Source organism: Pholcus phalangioides, unplaced genomic scaffold (assembly GCF_987345545.1).
Source record: "Pholcus phalangioides strain wild (caught in Gottingen) unplaced genomic scaffold, Ppha-v1.0 ptg000022l_1, whole genome shotgun sequence".
Taxonomy (NCBI): Eukaryota; Metazoa; Arthropoda; class Arachnida; order Araneae; family Pholcidae; genus Pholcus; species Pholcus phalangioides.
Genome location: NW_028301615.1, coordinates 9,563,030 through 9,579,009, shown reverse-complemented (window position 1 = coordinate 9,579,009; position 15,980 = coordinate 9,563,030). Strand labels below are relative to the sequence as shown.

Here is a 15,980-nt window from a genome sequence, read left to right as displayed (position 1 = left end):
GTCCGTTTGACCTCATAAGATGCCTGCCACAGATGTGGGCAAAATGTTAGGAAGAAAATGTCCTAGACCATAGCCGAATCGCCCGGAAACCGCTTGCAAGTCATTGAACACTGGCCATGAAAGCCTCAGACAATACTTCATTTCAAAGTAATTTTTAGATTACCAAATTCATCCGAGCAAAGCTCTGGGTAACAGCTAGTTAATATCCATAATCTCAGTGTCAAAGACCTCAAAATCTCTTCCTGCAACACAATCTGACCACAATATCCTCCAAGCCAGATTGATGGTTCTGTAAGTTTCTTGCTGCCAAGCTATGCCAATAAGAAGTATGCAATGAGGGATGGAATTGAAATGACGTTTTCCGAGGTCATTGAGTGTTTGTTGTTAGTTCTATATCAGAAACTATTGCAAAACATCTTTGGAGAAGTTCTATGGTGTAGAACTGCTTAAAATTTGAAATGACCTGCAGATACATGAGCTGGGTAAAAGGGGTCAGATTTGAGAGCGGGAACTGTGTGGAACTCTGTGGTGAAATCTAATTGTTCAAGCGGAAGACCAGTTTCAACCACAAGTGATCAAATTTTTTGCTATTAATTCTCAATGAGTAGTTACATGAGACTGCCTTAATGACCCAATTTGTCTCCAAGTCTGGCCCTGTCTTAAATTGGTGTAAGCAAGTAGACTAGAGTAAGAGGAGGTTTGTTTTAGTTTCATTTCTAACTGATCAACTAGACCAGCGATTCTCGAACTGTGCACTACCGCGGCCTGGTGCACTTTTTCAGGGCATCAAAAGTTTTTGAAGAGATTCTTTGTTAAACTACTGTGGGGGAGCTGTGATTAGGGAAAGGAGACCTATTAGGTGGAGACCTAAAAGTTCTCAACCCCTGAACTGGACTGCTGTGGTCAGCAGTGGTGTCGGAGCTGGTGTTGTTTGAGTAAGTTCTCCAAGTAATTTTGTATGTGTCCAAGCACTCTCAGAATCTCTCTCATGTATTATTCCCCACTTAACGCTCAAAGAGAGCACCCTCAGGTTTGAAACACTCATGACGCCTCTACATGTCATTGTGCTTCATACTGTTTCATGAAAGGAATGTTGTATTGTTTGTGTTTTTTTCCAATAAAACTTATTTGACTTGTATATTTTCTAGACTACAAATCTTACTGGTTTACCGGTTGCCAAGTATCCACATCAAGTAAGTATTTATTATTACTCTTTGAAATCAACTACTCTGTCTAACTGTATGACTTTCAATAGGCCACGGCAAAACATCATATAAATGGGGAAGTTGTACAAATGAAGATTCTCACACCCTTTCCTGAAACATTTAATGTTTTCATTTAATTTTCAGATTCTGTTTTATCTCTTAACTTAAAGGTATGAGATATCTCTTCCCTGTGTATGGGTCATTCCTAAAAAAATTTTATAAACCGCTTCCAAGACTAAATATATAAATAATAAAGAAATAATTTTTTTTATAAAATTTATGAGCCCTCTGGTAATTTTAATTTCTTTCTAGTTCTTCATTTAATCCTCTGTCATATTTATTTAAAATAAAAAGCTACAGGTTTAAAACCCAATTACAGCTTGCAGTAAAAATAAAAATTAGCAGAGAATAGAAAATACGACTACACATGATAAAGTACACAAAAGTAACAAAAATTATGCAAAATACAAAAATTCTACACAAAGCTATATATGCAAAACGCAATCACAGCAAAAATCTTCTTAAGTCGGGGTAAGAGCAGTTAAATTCCATATGATTTCTTCCATATTTATAAAATTCATGAACTTCATTTGAAATTATCCCTTTCGTACCCAGTACTAAGAAACGGAAGAGGCTGGCCCTCACAACTAGGCTGAGGCAACTGTTGTGGTGCCCAGAGCCAACACCAGCTAAAGCAGAAAGCCTCGCCCTGAGACTTGTGATGTCATCGAGCCATCCTCGAAACCCATCTTCCCTGTAAATAGTTTTCCAGCAGCACCACCCACTGTAATGCTGATATGTTATATATTTGACCCACATTGCTATTATATTTTTTCTTAATATTATAGAAAAAGGTTGAATTAGCTAAGAATTGAGCACTAGAATACATGAGTTTATACTTATAATTCAACATTATTTTCAAGTATCAATTAGGGTCAGAGTTTTCAATAAAAACTTGACAATATTTGAAAAATTACCCTTTGACCACAAAATTTCCCAAAAGCATTAATATTTTGGAATGTCATTTCTGTTGATGTTATAAGTGTGTTTTTTTAATGTTACTAGTTTCTTCTTAAAAATGCATTTTTATTCGAAGATACTTTAGAAATAAGTCAGAAAAAATCCACAGAATTTTTTTCCCCCACATTCTACAACTTATCTCAAAGAAATATTGTTAGTACCTGTCTATATTTCCCAAACCTTTCTATTAAATTAATATTTGTATTTATTTGCCAGTTAAAACACAGAAATAACTATTTTGCAATTTCTAAAGCACGCAAAGTTGTGTTCATCATAACACATCGTGGGTCTATTTCGAAATGCACCTGCTGTACACATCATTTGCAAACGCAGATTAATTTTGAGAATTATGTTATAAAGCAAAGTGTGATCTATGTTCAAGACAATAAAATATGAACCTGATGATATTTATAGGGTGGGGGTGGGGGGCGGCAAAATTCTATTTAATCCATCGACAGCTACGTATATTCAGATAAAACCTTTGAAAATAGGCAGGGTCTGTCCAGGAAAGACGATGCTTTCCCCCACTTCTCAACAGCAGGGAGCCAGATTTTCGGTGAATGGAGATCCTCTCACCGCAACAATAACTCGACAACATGAATAGGTCTATTGTAGGTAAATAATGGCCTATAACACAATGGCCTCACTGAGTTTTTAAAGGCTCATGAAGCCCATTAAATCAGTTTCCTTAGATTTCCTGGAGAAAAATGAGAAATTATTATTTTCAGATTTCTTTCTCTTTTTTTCAATTCCTACAAAGATCATTATTTCAATCAAAAGTTTCTAGTTTTTGTAATTGTATTTCTAATTGGGTTGTTGTATTTTATAAATACAATGACATCCATATTTGTTATGGGAATCTTTTTATCTTGTTGGGCATTTTGCCTGTTGTGGCCTTGTATTTGTATTTCAAAGATATAATTATATCAATATTATTACATGAAAATCTCGATTATCAACATTTTTAAGTTCACAAGTGAGTATTTGATTGAAAATAATGAAATTATATACGAGCTTGTAACATTACATGGAAATATCTAGTAAAGCTCATTTGTGTTAAAAAAAATTCTTTTACCACAATTTTCCGTGATAAAGTTGTGGCTTATATAACTTTAAAGTTAATCAACAGCTCTCATGGCGGATTCAAAGTCGCAGCCTGTCCAATAACATTTTTTTAGTCTTCTAATTTTGTGGGATTCCAATAAATTCTGTAAATACTCTACTCCAGGGAAACGTTTGATGTTTACTTATTCATTCATTTTTTTAAAATCAGTAATAGTAAAAAAAATTACGAAGGTGGGGGGGGGGACCACAGAACACATAAGCGAAACTTACAAAATAATTTTATTCATTCTTTTTTTTTTAATTCTTTGACGAAAATTTTGTGCATCTTACACGAGGGTTCGACGTGTAAAAAAGTAGTGTTATTTTCATTAAAACTTTTTTTTGCGGTAATGTTTTTAGATGTGGCTAATATATCCCAGTACCGTCTTTACCAGAACTTACGGTAAATAATTAAAAGTTTCTTGAATACTCAATCAGTTGTTTGGAAAATTGATGTTCAGATAAACGAGGTTCTTTCTTGTGATTTCGTATTTCCTGTTAGTAAAAGTAATTTGAAGTTAATAAATAAAGAACTTTTTATTCAAATATACAACTAATAAAACCTTTTAAAACGAATACTATATTAACATTTTACCATTGATAAAATCCTCCTGTAACAGCAGTAAATTTAGATTATGATTGCATGTGTATGAAAGAAAGTAATTTTTTAGAAATCAGTTTTCCATTTCTTCCACATTTAGTGGAAGAAATCTATTTCTTCCTGCTGTTTTTTCCATCGTGGAAGGAGCTTCCTAATCTTGGCAGCAAGGTATCTGATGAACTTGGTAGCCTAGATAAGTCAAAATGCTCTTCAGCACCCTTTCAAGTTCTGCAGAACTCAACAGAATTTCCTCATCTTTTTTGCATTCATTCATTCTAAGCTGAGAAATTGATTACAGCATACAACTGCAGACCTCGCAGCTCTCCTATTTTTTAGAAATGTCCTCCAATTTTCCTATTTTCGTCGCAATCATCCTTTTTTACCACAATTCTCTCCTACTATTCCTAGTTTAACCCTCCCTTTTGTTTACAGCCGATATCTCACTACAAAAATTCTGAGAAATTTCACTGCTTTCCCTTCCTTTTTGACGTGTTTTATTCATATCACAACTTGCTATTGAAAAAAGAAGAGAAAAAAAATTAAGTTCCACTGGAGTAGGGGATGATGACAAGTTTATCTTTTCATCACCCCGCCTTATAGTCAAAGTGCTAAAAACTGAAGTTCAGTGGGAATTCTGTTTCGCAGATTGGTTGCCATAAATAAGAAGGCAAAAAAGGGGGAGGGACAGACTCTGTTAACACGCGAGAGATTCCATGAGAGGCCAGGTTTCTCTCCCTGGATCCCGTAACGAGCGTTCATCCCTAAAGCCAGGTTTTCCTAGGAGTAGGCTTTTTGCGCTGCATGAACCGAACTGAATCATCTTGCTTCGGCAGAAATGTGTTACATAATCACGCTACACATTTGTGTTTTCCAAGCATGGCCCATCAGCTCAGGACGGCTATACAGGATAGGGGCCATTCAAGTATTACATCAGCATCGATGGGGGGAGGGGGTTTCCGATTTTCTGACTTTTGATGACAAGGAAGGGGGGCTTGGATAATGCTTACGTCATCAACCACCCTTTATTAAAATATGAAATATTCGTAATGGCATCTTACTCGGTCCACCAAAAACGAGAAAAACCTTTTGATAGTTTGTGGACACTTGAATTCCCCCCATTGATAAATGCCCTACAGAGCCACTTTATTGATCTCTAAATTTTTCGTGGATCTAAGTGATCTATCAATGTTTCCGGGCTGCTTAAGTGCTGTGGAACTGTGCCACACATCACTCAAGTGATCCGTTATTATGCCGCGGATCACTTAAGTAATCTGGAGCAGTATCGAGGGTCACTTAAGTGATGTAGAACCGCACTGGCTAAAAATTTGCTGACGTAATACTTGAACGGCCGCATATAACCCTGGCGCCAGCTACTCTATCGGCTGCATGCTCTGGTTTGAAGGGAAGGGAAAGAGAATACAACACAAAAATAAAGAGAAGATAGATGAAACAACGTATTTAACTACTCCAGAAGCAGTCTGCCAATTATGCTCGACGTAAAGCGCTGTCGTTAGCCATATTGCGCTCTGTAGGTAAACAGTCTTACTGGTTTTCTTATTAGTGAGTGGACGGAATGTCGCGCTGGGTGATTCACGTTGCGCGCGGCACAGAAAACCTGCTCCTAGGAAAACTCAGCTTTAGGGGGGACAGAGCCTGTATCACTAAATATAAGTAATATTAAATAATTTAATTCAAGCCTTTTTGAAAGTAATAAAATAAAACAATGAAATTTGAGAAGTCAAAAAAACTGCCCGAAACCACATGCAAAAATAAAGAGATAGAGAAAAAACCACTGCTCAACTTCGCCAAGAATTTCACTGAGTGACGTATTGGTTCATCACTAACTTTAACTAATCATGATGCGCAAAATTTCTATAATGTTGCTCGAAAGTAGGATTTGTTCTTACGCAGCCCGAGCCACTACAGGAGGTGGGGGAGACGAGCCGATTAGCTGCTAGTTGAACCCACTTTTTTTTCAACTTTCAGAAAATAACTTTTGGGTGTCTTTATGTTAGGGGCCATTCAAATTCAAGTATTACGTCAGCATCGATGGGGGGGGGAGGGGTGCTGATTTGCTGACTTTCAATGACAAGGGGAGCGGAGGGGTTTGGATGATGCTTATGTCATCAACCAAACTCTTTATAAAAATATGAAATATTCTTAATGGCATCTTACTCTGTGCGCCATAAACGAGTAAAACTTTTCACTAGTTTGTGGGCACCTGAACTAACATTCTCCCTATTGAGTCCCCTATAGAGCCACTTCAGTGATTTTCAAATACTTAGCAGATCCTAGTGATCTGGAAATGCGCCAACTTGTGCTGTGTGTTAAGTGCTGTGAACTTGTGCCATATGTCATACAAGTGATCCATGATTACGCTGCGGATCACTTAAGTAATCTAATCATGGATCAGAAGGTGGGCCGCACCAGTGCTCTAAACTGTGCCAAATGATACTCAAGGGATTTCTAAATGTGCCATGGATCACTTAAATGGTCTGGAATTGTGCCATGGGTTACTTAAGCGATCTGTAAATGTGCCGCTTTGTTCATTTTTACAAAATTAAGTTTGAGAGGACCAGGCCACATCATAATCCTCAGGGCCACATTTGGTCTGCACTGACCAAGTGTTTATTGTGGGTCTAGGGTTACCTATGTGGCTTAGAGGTAGGGTTGCAATGAATTTCTTAAAAGAAATCTGAAGTTCTTAGGCCCTCCTCGCACAGGGAAACTGAAGTCTGGCAACTGATAAGAAAAACCGTTTCCAGAAAACCAGCAGGCATATTTCAGTAGACGCCCTCACATGAGGAAATTGGCATATTGGCGGCGAAATATCGAATGTGACTCAATCAGTTGGCGACTGGCATGCTAGTCGCTGCCAACTTTTGTTGAAGAAACCAAGAAACCGCCTCTAGCATTCCTTCATATTTTCTTCATTCGAGTAAATTGAAAATCAATTCAGAGTATATGTATTATATGTAATAAATTATCAGTTGAAAGGATATGAAATTTTGACAAATTTCAGCTCACAGGTATATATGATTTCTTCATTTAAATTGATACTATTTTGAAATTATAATAAAGTCAGGGGCACCGGAATTGTTTCGAAACTGTGGGTGCTCGTCTTTAGTTTTATATTGGAAATTTTAATTTCTGAATCAATTCTGGGGGTGCTCGGATCCATGCCACAAATTACTGTGGGTGCTTGAGCTCCTCCGGCTATGATGACACCACTGAATGAAATAGTAAACCCCAGGCCTGTCATTTCAACTTTTTCCGGGGGGGGGGGGGGCAAAGAACATATACTCACTGTATGTATATATATACACCATTTCTAGTGCACTTTGGAAAGCCGGGGGGGGGGGGGGGGGTTAAAGAATCAATAGTCCCCTGATCCCCCCCCCCCCCCAGATGACGGGTCTATGGTAAACACATGGGCCCACCCTCCCTCGGGGAATTTCAAAAGAAGATAGGGCATCACGAAAATTAGATCTGGTGAACAATTTCAAGAGTAACCAAGTGAATTTGCCAAGTAGGGCCTCGGGAAAAAAATACATGACTCAGGGCCCAAGATGCTCTTAAAAGACGGCCCTGGGTAAGCACCTCCAGAAATTTTCAACAATACCGTCTACTTTCACAACATGTACCAAAACAAGCACGTGCCGTATGGGGATGGTCCCTGATTTTCCCCCTTGCCTGGAATGTCTGTAATTTAGGTCACATACACGCACATCTGCGTGTGGGAGTATTCGGGGAAAATCATTCCCTTAAACGTACAACAATTCATGTTGTTTGTCTGCCTACAGATTATTTTTTGCTTCTCAGAACCGTAACTTTCGCCATTTCATCTAATGAAACTACTCAAAATCCTACGTGACAATACTTTAACTAATAAACAATAACTTTTTTATATAATAATCAATCCTACATATATGTACCGAGAGGCATACTTATTGAGGGGAAACAGACATTTTATTGCGAATTTTTTTTCCATTGAAATCACTCAAAGCAAATGAAATTATACTAAAAAATTATATAATTTTGCAATTTTATTTTCATTTCAAAATGATATAATTTTGAATAAAGAAATTGCATATTTACCTGTGAGCTGAAATTCTATAGTAATTTCACTTTTATAATAGAAACTATTTCACTTATTTCTTTGTAACGATTTTTATTTAAATATAAATAAATAAATTTCGATTTTTCCTATCCGGGTTAGCAAGATAGTACCGGAAAATAAGAAGGAGAACTATTGACTGTGCTGTTTTTACTCACACACACACACAATTTCCCGGACTTTGAATATTTTTTTAGTAGTGTCGTGTGAGGGAGAACAGGCAACTCGACTCGTTCAAGTCAACTCAACTCTCAAGTTGAGGCAACTCGGGTTCGATTTAGTTTACTCGTGTGAAGAGGGCCTTAGTCTTCAAATAGCATTGAAATTTGGGTTCGATTAAAAAAAAAATCTTTGGTTCTGGTTACATAGCTAAAGGTTTTATTTTTGACGTATCAGGACACTTTTGGATACATTTTCTGCGGGGTTTGAAAAATTTGGAGAAAAGAAAATTCAGTCACCATTCCAATTTCTCAGAATTTTCATTATCCAAATTCATATATTTTACCACAAACAATCTTCTTGCTGCATACAACTCAAGGTTCAGATACAATTACACAGAAGTTGGTGTGTTTGTGTGTGAACAATTATTCCCTTATAGTATGGTCACTTTTATTGATGAAATACATGCGCCAAAAATTTCTTTTTGATATAAGATGTACACATAAAGGATGTACATTAGGGTGTGTCAAATTTTTTTAAATTTTAAAATCGCATATAGCGCGGAAAAGTAGCCTCCTTTAATAAAAAGAAAAATTTCGTAAAAAAAATTTTTTGCATTAAATAAATAAATTTTTGATCGTCTGGGGAGGGGACCATGAGCACCCAATCTCAGATCCTCCCCAGCACGTATGTCTCTGAGCCCACTAATATGCCTTGCGAGGTAGGGGCACAGCGCTGATGAAATTTTGCTGATGGGGGAAGAGTCAGAGTTTTGCTTACAAGAGGGTGGTGGCAGGGGGGGGGGGAGAGGTTCAAAAATGGCTAAAAATTTGCTAACGTAATACTTGAATTACCCCTTATTTGAAAGCATACATGTGCTCAACCCATGGCCTAAATGTGGCCTGCCTCAAGTAGCCACAGATTAATTAAGTTGCTTGCGGCACATTTTTACCCCATTTAAATGACCTGAGGCATATTTCCGGATCACACAAGGGGCTCGCAACGCATTCTTACTTCAATTAAGTGGCCCGAGGCAAATTTCCATATCACTTAAGTGGCACATTCTCAGATTACTTGAGTGACCCTTGGAACATTTGCTGATCACACAAATAACTTGCGGCGCTGCTCTAGATCACTTAATTAAGCATGGTTCGTATGGTCCGTGAAAACCTTGAAAAGTCCTTGAAAAAAAATTCCATTTTCAAGGCCTTGAAATTCCTTGAAAATCCACAAGAGTCCTTGAAAAAGAAATTTTTTTCAAGAATTCTGCTAGAGTCCTTGAAAAAAATCCAGTTTTTCTAAATAGTTTTCGCCACTTTTTTTTTACTTCATAAGTGATGTCCTTAAAAAAAAAAGTGCAAAGCACAGGGAAACAGCCTTAGCAGCCAATAACCCTGGATAATTGGATTTAAAGCACGTTTTCTTTTTCCATTATTCTTAAGTCTGGTTTTCCTAGGAGCAAGTTTTCTGTGCCACATGCAAAGTCAATCGCCATCCACACGAGTAATAAGAAAATAGATTCAACTGTTTTCCTAGAGAGCACCGCAAGCCTCATGCCAGTGTTTTACATCTGATGTGATTCGCCGACTGCTTCTGGAGGAGTCAAATGCGTTGTGCTGCACGCGTTTCACTGATCTTCTCTTCATTTTTGTTGTTTTCTTTCACTTCCCTTCATTGAGCTTGATGCTTCCCTTGAAACCGGACCATGCAGACGACAGAGTAGCTGATGCCAGGGCCGTGAGCTGATGCGCCACGGTAGGAAAACACAAACGTGTAGCGTTATTATGTATCACGTTTCTGTCGACATGAAATGGCCTGACACAATTTGTAAATCGCTGGCGGCGTGCTCTCACCTTCACGAGAGCTCGGCTTTATATTGTAGGCTGGTTTTTTTCCGCGTATATGTCAGGATTGTTTCCCTGAGATTGCCGGTTGTTGTTTGTCGTCCGTTTTATTTATTTTTTTAATGATCGTAAATGATCTTGTTTTTTCCTTGTAACGTTTATGGAATAAAAGCTAGAGTTCAAAATGAACTTCCGATCGCTGTTTTTTTTCTTCAACTCAGGCGGCATGCTCTGGCCCCCAACAACCCACTTCTAGGAAAACCCAGCTTTATGGTAGCATGTATCCTGTGATCGTATGAAGACGTATTTGGAGTCGTTGGAAGTTATTAAATTTTTGTACTAGGTATTTTTTCTGGAGGACTTGAGAAATCAATATCTTAAAAAAAAGTTTCATAAATTTTGCTGAAATAATTTCAGCCTTTCGGTCCGTAAGTGAGTGAAGCTACCTCTGATTAGTATCAACAAAATATTAATTATTTTTAATTGAGAACAACCTATGAAGTGCTTGTACAAGGTTCTTTAAAGAAAGAAAAAAAAAATGAGTGGCAAGTGTATGTACTTATAATAACTTGTGGCTGAAAAATCCCTGCTATCAAGATTGGTTGCTGAAATTCAGACAAAAGTGCTGCCAAATGCAAGATATTGTTACAATGGATGAATTGGCGCTGAAATCCATTGAGCTTATATTACTGGAGGGAGTATGATGCAGGTCCATAACTAGGATTTTTGTACTGTTTTGGTACAACCTAAGGTACTCACCTAAAAATTGCCAATTTATTCATGTGAAAAATAATGGCTCTTTTTCATGTGAAAAATATACGTTTGTAAAAAAAGAGTCCTTGAATTCTTAAGTTTTACCTTGAAAAGTGCTTGAATAGTCCTTGAATTTTTTTTAGTTGGACGAGTACGAACCATGTTAAATGAACTAGAAAAAAATTAAAATTACTACCAGAGTGCTCTGAAATTTTGTAAAAAAATTGTGAAGTCTCGGAAATGGTTTGTACACTTTTTTTGGGAATGACCCATATATGGAAAAAACTTAAATCATGACGAGGTGATCATATTTCATTGCAGAAAAATACTGAAAATTGTGATCTTAGTTGCAGTAAAAAATGAGAACCAAAACCGTTACCATAACTTGACAGAATCGATATAATCTTAGTTAAAATTTCTGAAAAATTAATGACAGATGGAAAATAAAAGGCTACTGGAAATTGCAGTGTAGTAAATTTAAATGTAGCTCCGGGGAGAAATAGAGCAATATAATTCATATATAGTGATAAGTATTGTGACTGATCATTGCCATAATTTTTTTGTGAGTTGCAGGGTGACTTTGCTTGTGACTTGTAGTTCACAGAATTATTTTTCAGGTCAAAAACAGTGGAAAGTGACTCTATTCCCAGGTGTGAAGAATATTCATAAAAACAGGCGCACCAGAAGTGTTTCAAACCTGTGGGTGCTTGTCTTGAGCTTTATATAAGAAATTTTAATTTTTGAATAAAGAACTTCCAGCTCTGACGCCACTGCATGTAAAAACGATGAAACAAAGAAATGTTTTGAAACTTGGCCAATGCATAGGTAATTTGAAAAACTAATGGTGATAACAGCACAAATTTTAGTTGACTTAAACAGGGTTTAGACATCTTATGTTGAATATATATAACAAGGTTTCTCCCCATTGAATTTGGTTTTGTGCCAACTATGAGAATGTCATCACAAATATTGACTTATGAAGGTAGTCACTTATTGAGGTTCTGTTGCATTTATTTTTAAACACATCAATATAATAAAAGGGCTGGGATTTCTAAAAAAATTTCAGAAAATGCGACGGGGAAATTGTTATGCCGACCTAATTCATTTATTAAATCAAAGTAAAAATAACATTTTTGAATTTTTTAGCAAAAAATATTTAATTAAATATTATTTAATTTTTTAGCAAGAAGATTTAATCATGATAACATTGCATACCCGGCTCAAAGCATGTGGTTTAGCCCCCCCCTCCCCCCGGCTTGAATTTCTCATGACCCCATCAAAAACAAAGCCTGTTGTATTAAGCCAAAAAATAAAAATTCATTCTGTGCTGACCAGGGTTGTCAAATTTGCTCCCTGGGTAGGTACCCAATTTCTTCTCTCCCCCCCCCTTCCCCCCGGCTGGGTTTTTTGGGGATTATTGTTTGTTTTCAAAGAAAATGTGTTACTTTCAGGTTAAAATTTTAGTTTGAGCTTAGTTTATATATTCCAAAAATTGCTGCATAGTGCATTGTTTAGAATATGTGTATTTTGAAATATTTTTAAATGACTTTTTTTAGGAACAAAAATGTGATAATAAATAATTTCTTAGAATCACAAACAAACTTTTTTATAATTCTTCTGACTTTCTTTTTTTATGTAAGCATTTAGGTATGAGATTCACATATTAAAATGTTACAAGAAATTGCAAACAGAAAATGTAACCATGGACCTTAGTTTAACAAATATACCTGATATATGTGATACGCATACCCACAGAAATTGCTTATTTATAAAACGCAATAATTTGTCACACACACACAAATCCTTGCATAAATAAATTGAAGCGTCTGTGAAGAAATAAAATGTATGAAAACTGAATTTTCATTCAAAAAATATTTACATGTTTGCATTACTTTTTCATAAGTTTTATGCAAGTACATCAGACTTTCATAACTGAAATATCAAGAGACAAAAATAGCATTATCTCATAAAGAAAAGAAAATAACTTTGTGAGATTCTTGAATTGAACATTGGTAATGAACACCTTCAAGTGAAACAGAACAAAAAGTATAGTTTTCCTCCAAAAATAAGACCTAACCGGAAAATAAGTTTGATTTTTCGAGATGCTCATAATATAAGCCCGACCCCGAAAATTTGCCTATTAAAGTCTTCAGTGAGATGAAGGCATTCTGTAGGTCTGTTACTATACATGACACGTTTTCTTGTATAAAGTGATATTAATATACAATAATGTTATTGACATTTGTGTTTAATGATAATTCAAGTTATTCTGTAGTTTTAAGTTTCCAAAAATGGCTAATTTGGACAAGTGGAAAACACCTCCAGACTAATGAATCCTCAGAATGACTGCTATCTCCTCCTCTTAGCCAGATCATTTTTTAATTATTACTGCTTCTTTAAAAATATTTCAAAATTTAATTTAATGAAGTAGGGATATGCTTTAACAGTGAAGAATTCAAGAAAAAAAGAAGCATGAGACTTTAGCTACTGAAAGTTTGGGTTCGATTTAAAAAAAAAATCTTTGGTTCTGGTTACATAGCTAAAGGTTTTATTTTTGACGTATCAGGACACTTTTGAATACATTTTCTGCGGGGTTTGAAAAATTTGGAGAAAAGAAAATTCAGGCACCATTCCAATTTCTCAGAATTTTCATTATCCAAATTCATATATTTTACCACAAACAATCTTCTTGCTGCATACAACTCAAGGTTCAGATACAATTACACAGAAGTTGGTGTGTTTGTGTGTGAACAATTATTCCCTTATAGTATGGTCACTTTTATTGATGCGCCAAAAATTTCTTTTTGATATAAGATGTACACATAAAGGATGTACATTAGGGTGTGTCAAATTTTTTTAAATTTTAAAATCGCATATAGCGCGGAAAAGTAGCCTCCTTTAATAAAAAGAAAAATTTCGTAAAAAAAATTTAAAATCGGTTGACATCATTTTTAATATTACCTAAAATTGAACGATCGATGTGCAAAAGTTTGTTATGCTTATTTTATGGTTCCATAAAGTAAAATAAATTAAAACAGCATTATTATTTCAATGTTTATTGGTCGTGCAATGTGTTCGAAAAATTGGAATTCAGGGGTGAGAACTCTGCGCCAAAATTAACATCTTGCGCCATCCTGCTCCAATAGGGTACTTTCGTAATTTTCTGCGACAAATAGCGAATTTTGCTTCAGTATGCCCGGAATTTCGGAAAGGACGTCAAAAAATTTTTGTTTCTGCTTGCCGCGAAACGATTCTTTCCGAAAAGAGCGCGTTTTATTCCACTGTACTTCAACTATCGCCGTATTTAAACTATCCATCGCGAAACCCCAATAATATCCGTGATCGTGCAACTGAGGATGGTTTGCATGCGCAAATGCGAGTCAGTTTCCGTTTAAAAAAAAAAAAAAAAAGTCGCCACTGCAAGCAGCAGAAATTACTTTGGTCGATCGTCATTGCGTCAAATCCCGATGTTTCGTGAAAAAAAAATATTCCGGGAGTGAAAAGAGCATGTCCGCCGAATAACGAGCGTTAAATCGCCAATGTTGCCGAATAATGAGTGTTAAATCGCCAAATAACGAGTGTCAGATCGCCAATCTCGCCAAATAATGACTGCTGAATCGCCAGCCATCGTGTTAATTCTTCCGAAATTCTCTCCCATTTTGCAACAATTTCTTTCTGAGTATAAATAAATTGAAAACTTGATATAGAAAATTTATAATATCTATAAAGACTAGAAAATTCTCAGCCCATTTAAAGGGCTGCTGTTCCACACAGCAAATAGTGCCCTGAGTAAGCAAAAATCATCTTAAATAGACTGGTGCGAAAAATTTCATGATAGCCACTCTTTCAAACAAGGTGTCAAAAGCCTGAAACACCAAAAACAAGCTGATGAAAAGATGTTTGATAACAAAAGACATTGCAGTTGTTTTATTTTGAAAGAGGGTGAGGGTTAACAAAAATATTGTTGCTAATTTCACTGCTCCAGTTTATAAATATCTGCTCCGAATCCTGAATTGGCTGCTCCAAAACTGTTCAGAATCCTGAATTTTGCTGCTCCGAAATGGACTTTGGGAATTGACCTCCTGGACCACTCATGGGAATTGACCAAATTTTCGCAAGTTTCATTGTGCAGCTCTTTGCATGCTTTGTCAGAACAAAATGAAACGGAATTTACCACATTGGGGTGGCTGCACATTGAGTTTCACCCACACCCTATCCAAAGTAGAAAAGTGTGTGTAATTTACATTATAGTTACCGAAATTGACTAGGATTTAGTGGTTTACAGTTTCTTCTATTGTTTCTTTTTCAAGTGTTCACATTCAAAGTCTAACTTTTGGGAGAAATTAGGCATGACTGATTTTTTGATAACATCATAGATATGGTATAGCAATCTCTATAGCTTCATCTCCACATACTTTAGTTGAGGATTTGGTAACAAGCCAATCTCTCGACTGCCTGAGTGGGACTGGAGCACATGTGAATTCAACGTGGGAAGACCACTACAGTGGATCGTGTATCTACACCATTTCAACAAACTCCCTGTCCATCATATTTTTCAGCATATAGATGGTGCACCCAACAGGGCCAAAATCTTTTTCTGGGCTCATTGGATAACAGCTTACTGTGCTTGAACTGTGGTGGAGAGATTTATCATGAGATTATTTGATTCTAGAAGTAGGCCAGAAAGATGCTGAGCAAAAACCAGCAGTACTGTATTTATTAGTAGAGATGTAAAATTCTCCAGAATAATCTTTCGGAGAGTAAGAGGACTATACTTTCATAAATTACTGGGAAATATTCTTATAGAAAATAATAAGAATTATTCTGAGGTTATTAATAATAGTCCTTCCAGAGAATATTCTCTTTGATGAGAATATTCTTCAGTTACCGAAATCTTTCCAGAGAGTTATCAAGAATACATGTAATAACATGTATTATAAATAATCTCGATAAATAACTTGAGAATAATAATTATTTTTGTATAATTATTTGTGATAAGAATATTCTCTTGTAATTTATAATAGTAGTTCTTTGAAAGAATATTCTCTGTCCCTGTCTCTCTACCAGTCACGAAGATGGGTATATTGAACTTTGTAGACCACAATATTAAAGTTTGAAAGCAGGAAAATCAAACCAACAGGGCTGAATTACACAACTTTTTTAAAAAAGGGAGTGAT

General features: G+C 36.1%; 1 protein-coding gene and 1 long non-coding RNA gene across 3 annotated transcripts in view; both read left to right on the top strand.

Annotated features, from left to right (window-relative positions):
- LOC149069437 (uncharacterized) overlaps positions 1 to 15,980 on the top strand; it is a 529,602-nt gene that overhangs the window by 343,136 nt on the left and 170,486 nt on the right. The window lies entirely within an intron of this gene.
- The window catches only part of ND-13B (NADH dehydrogenase (ubiquinone) subunit ND-13B), an 84,210-nt gene that overhangs the window by 10,835 nt on the left and 57,395 nt on the right, over positions 1 to 15,980 (top strand). The window contains exon 2 of one of the 2 annotated variants that reach the window (XM_089249362.1): positions 1,149 to 1,193. The exons of the other annotated variant lie outside the window; for it this stretch is intronic. Coding sequence (XP_089105488.1) covers positions 1,149 to 1,193 — 45 coding nt within the window. The remainder of the gene's footprint in view (positions 1 to 1,148; positions 1,194 to 15,980) is intronic. 2 annotated transcript variants of the gene reach the window in all.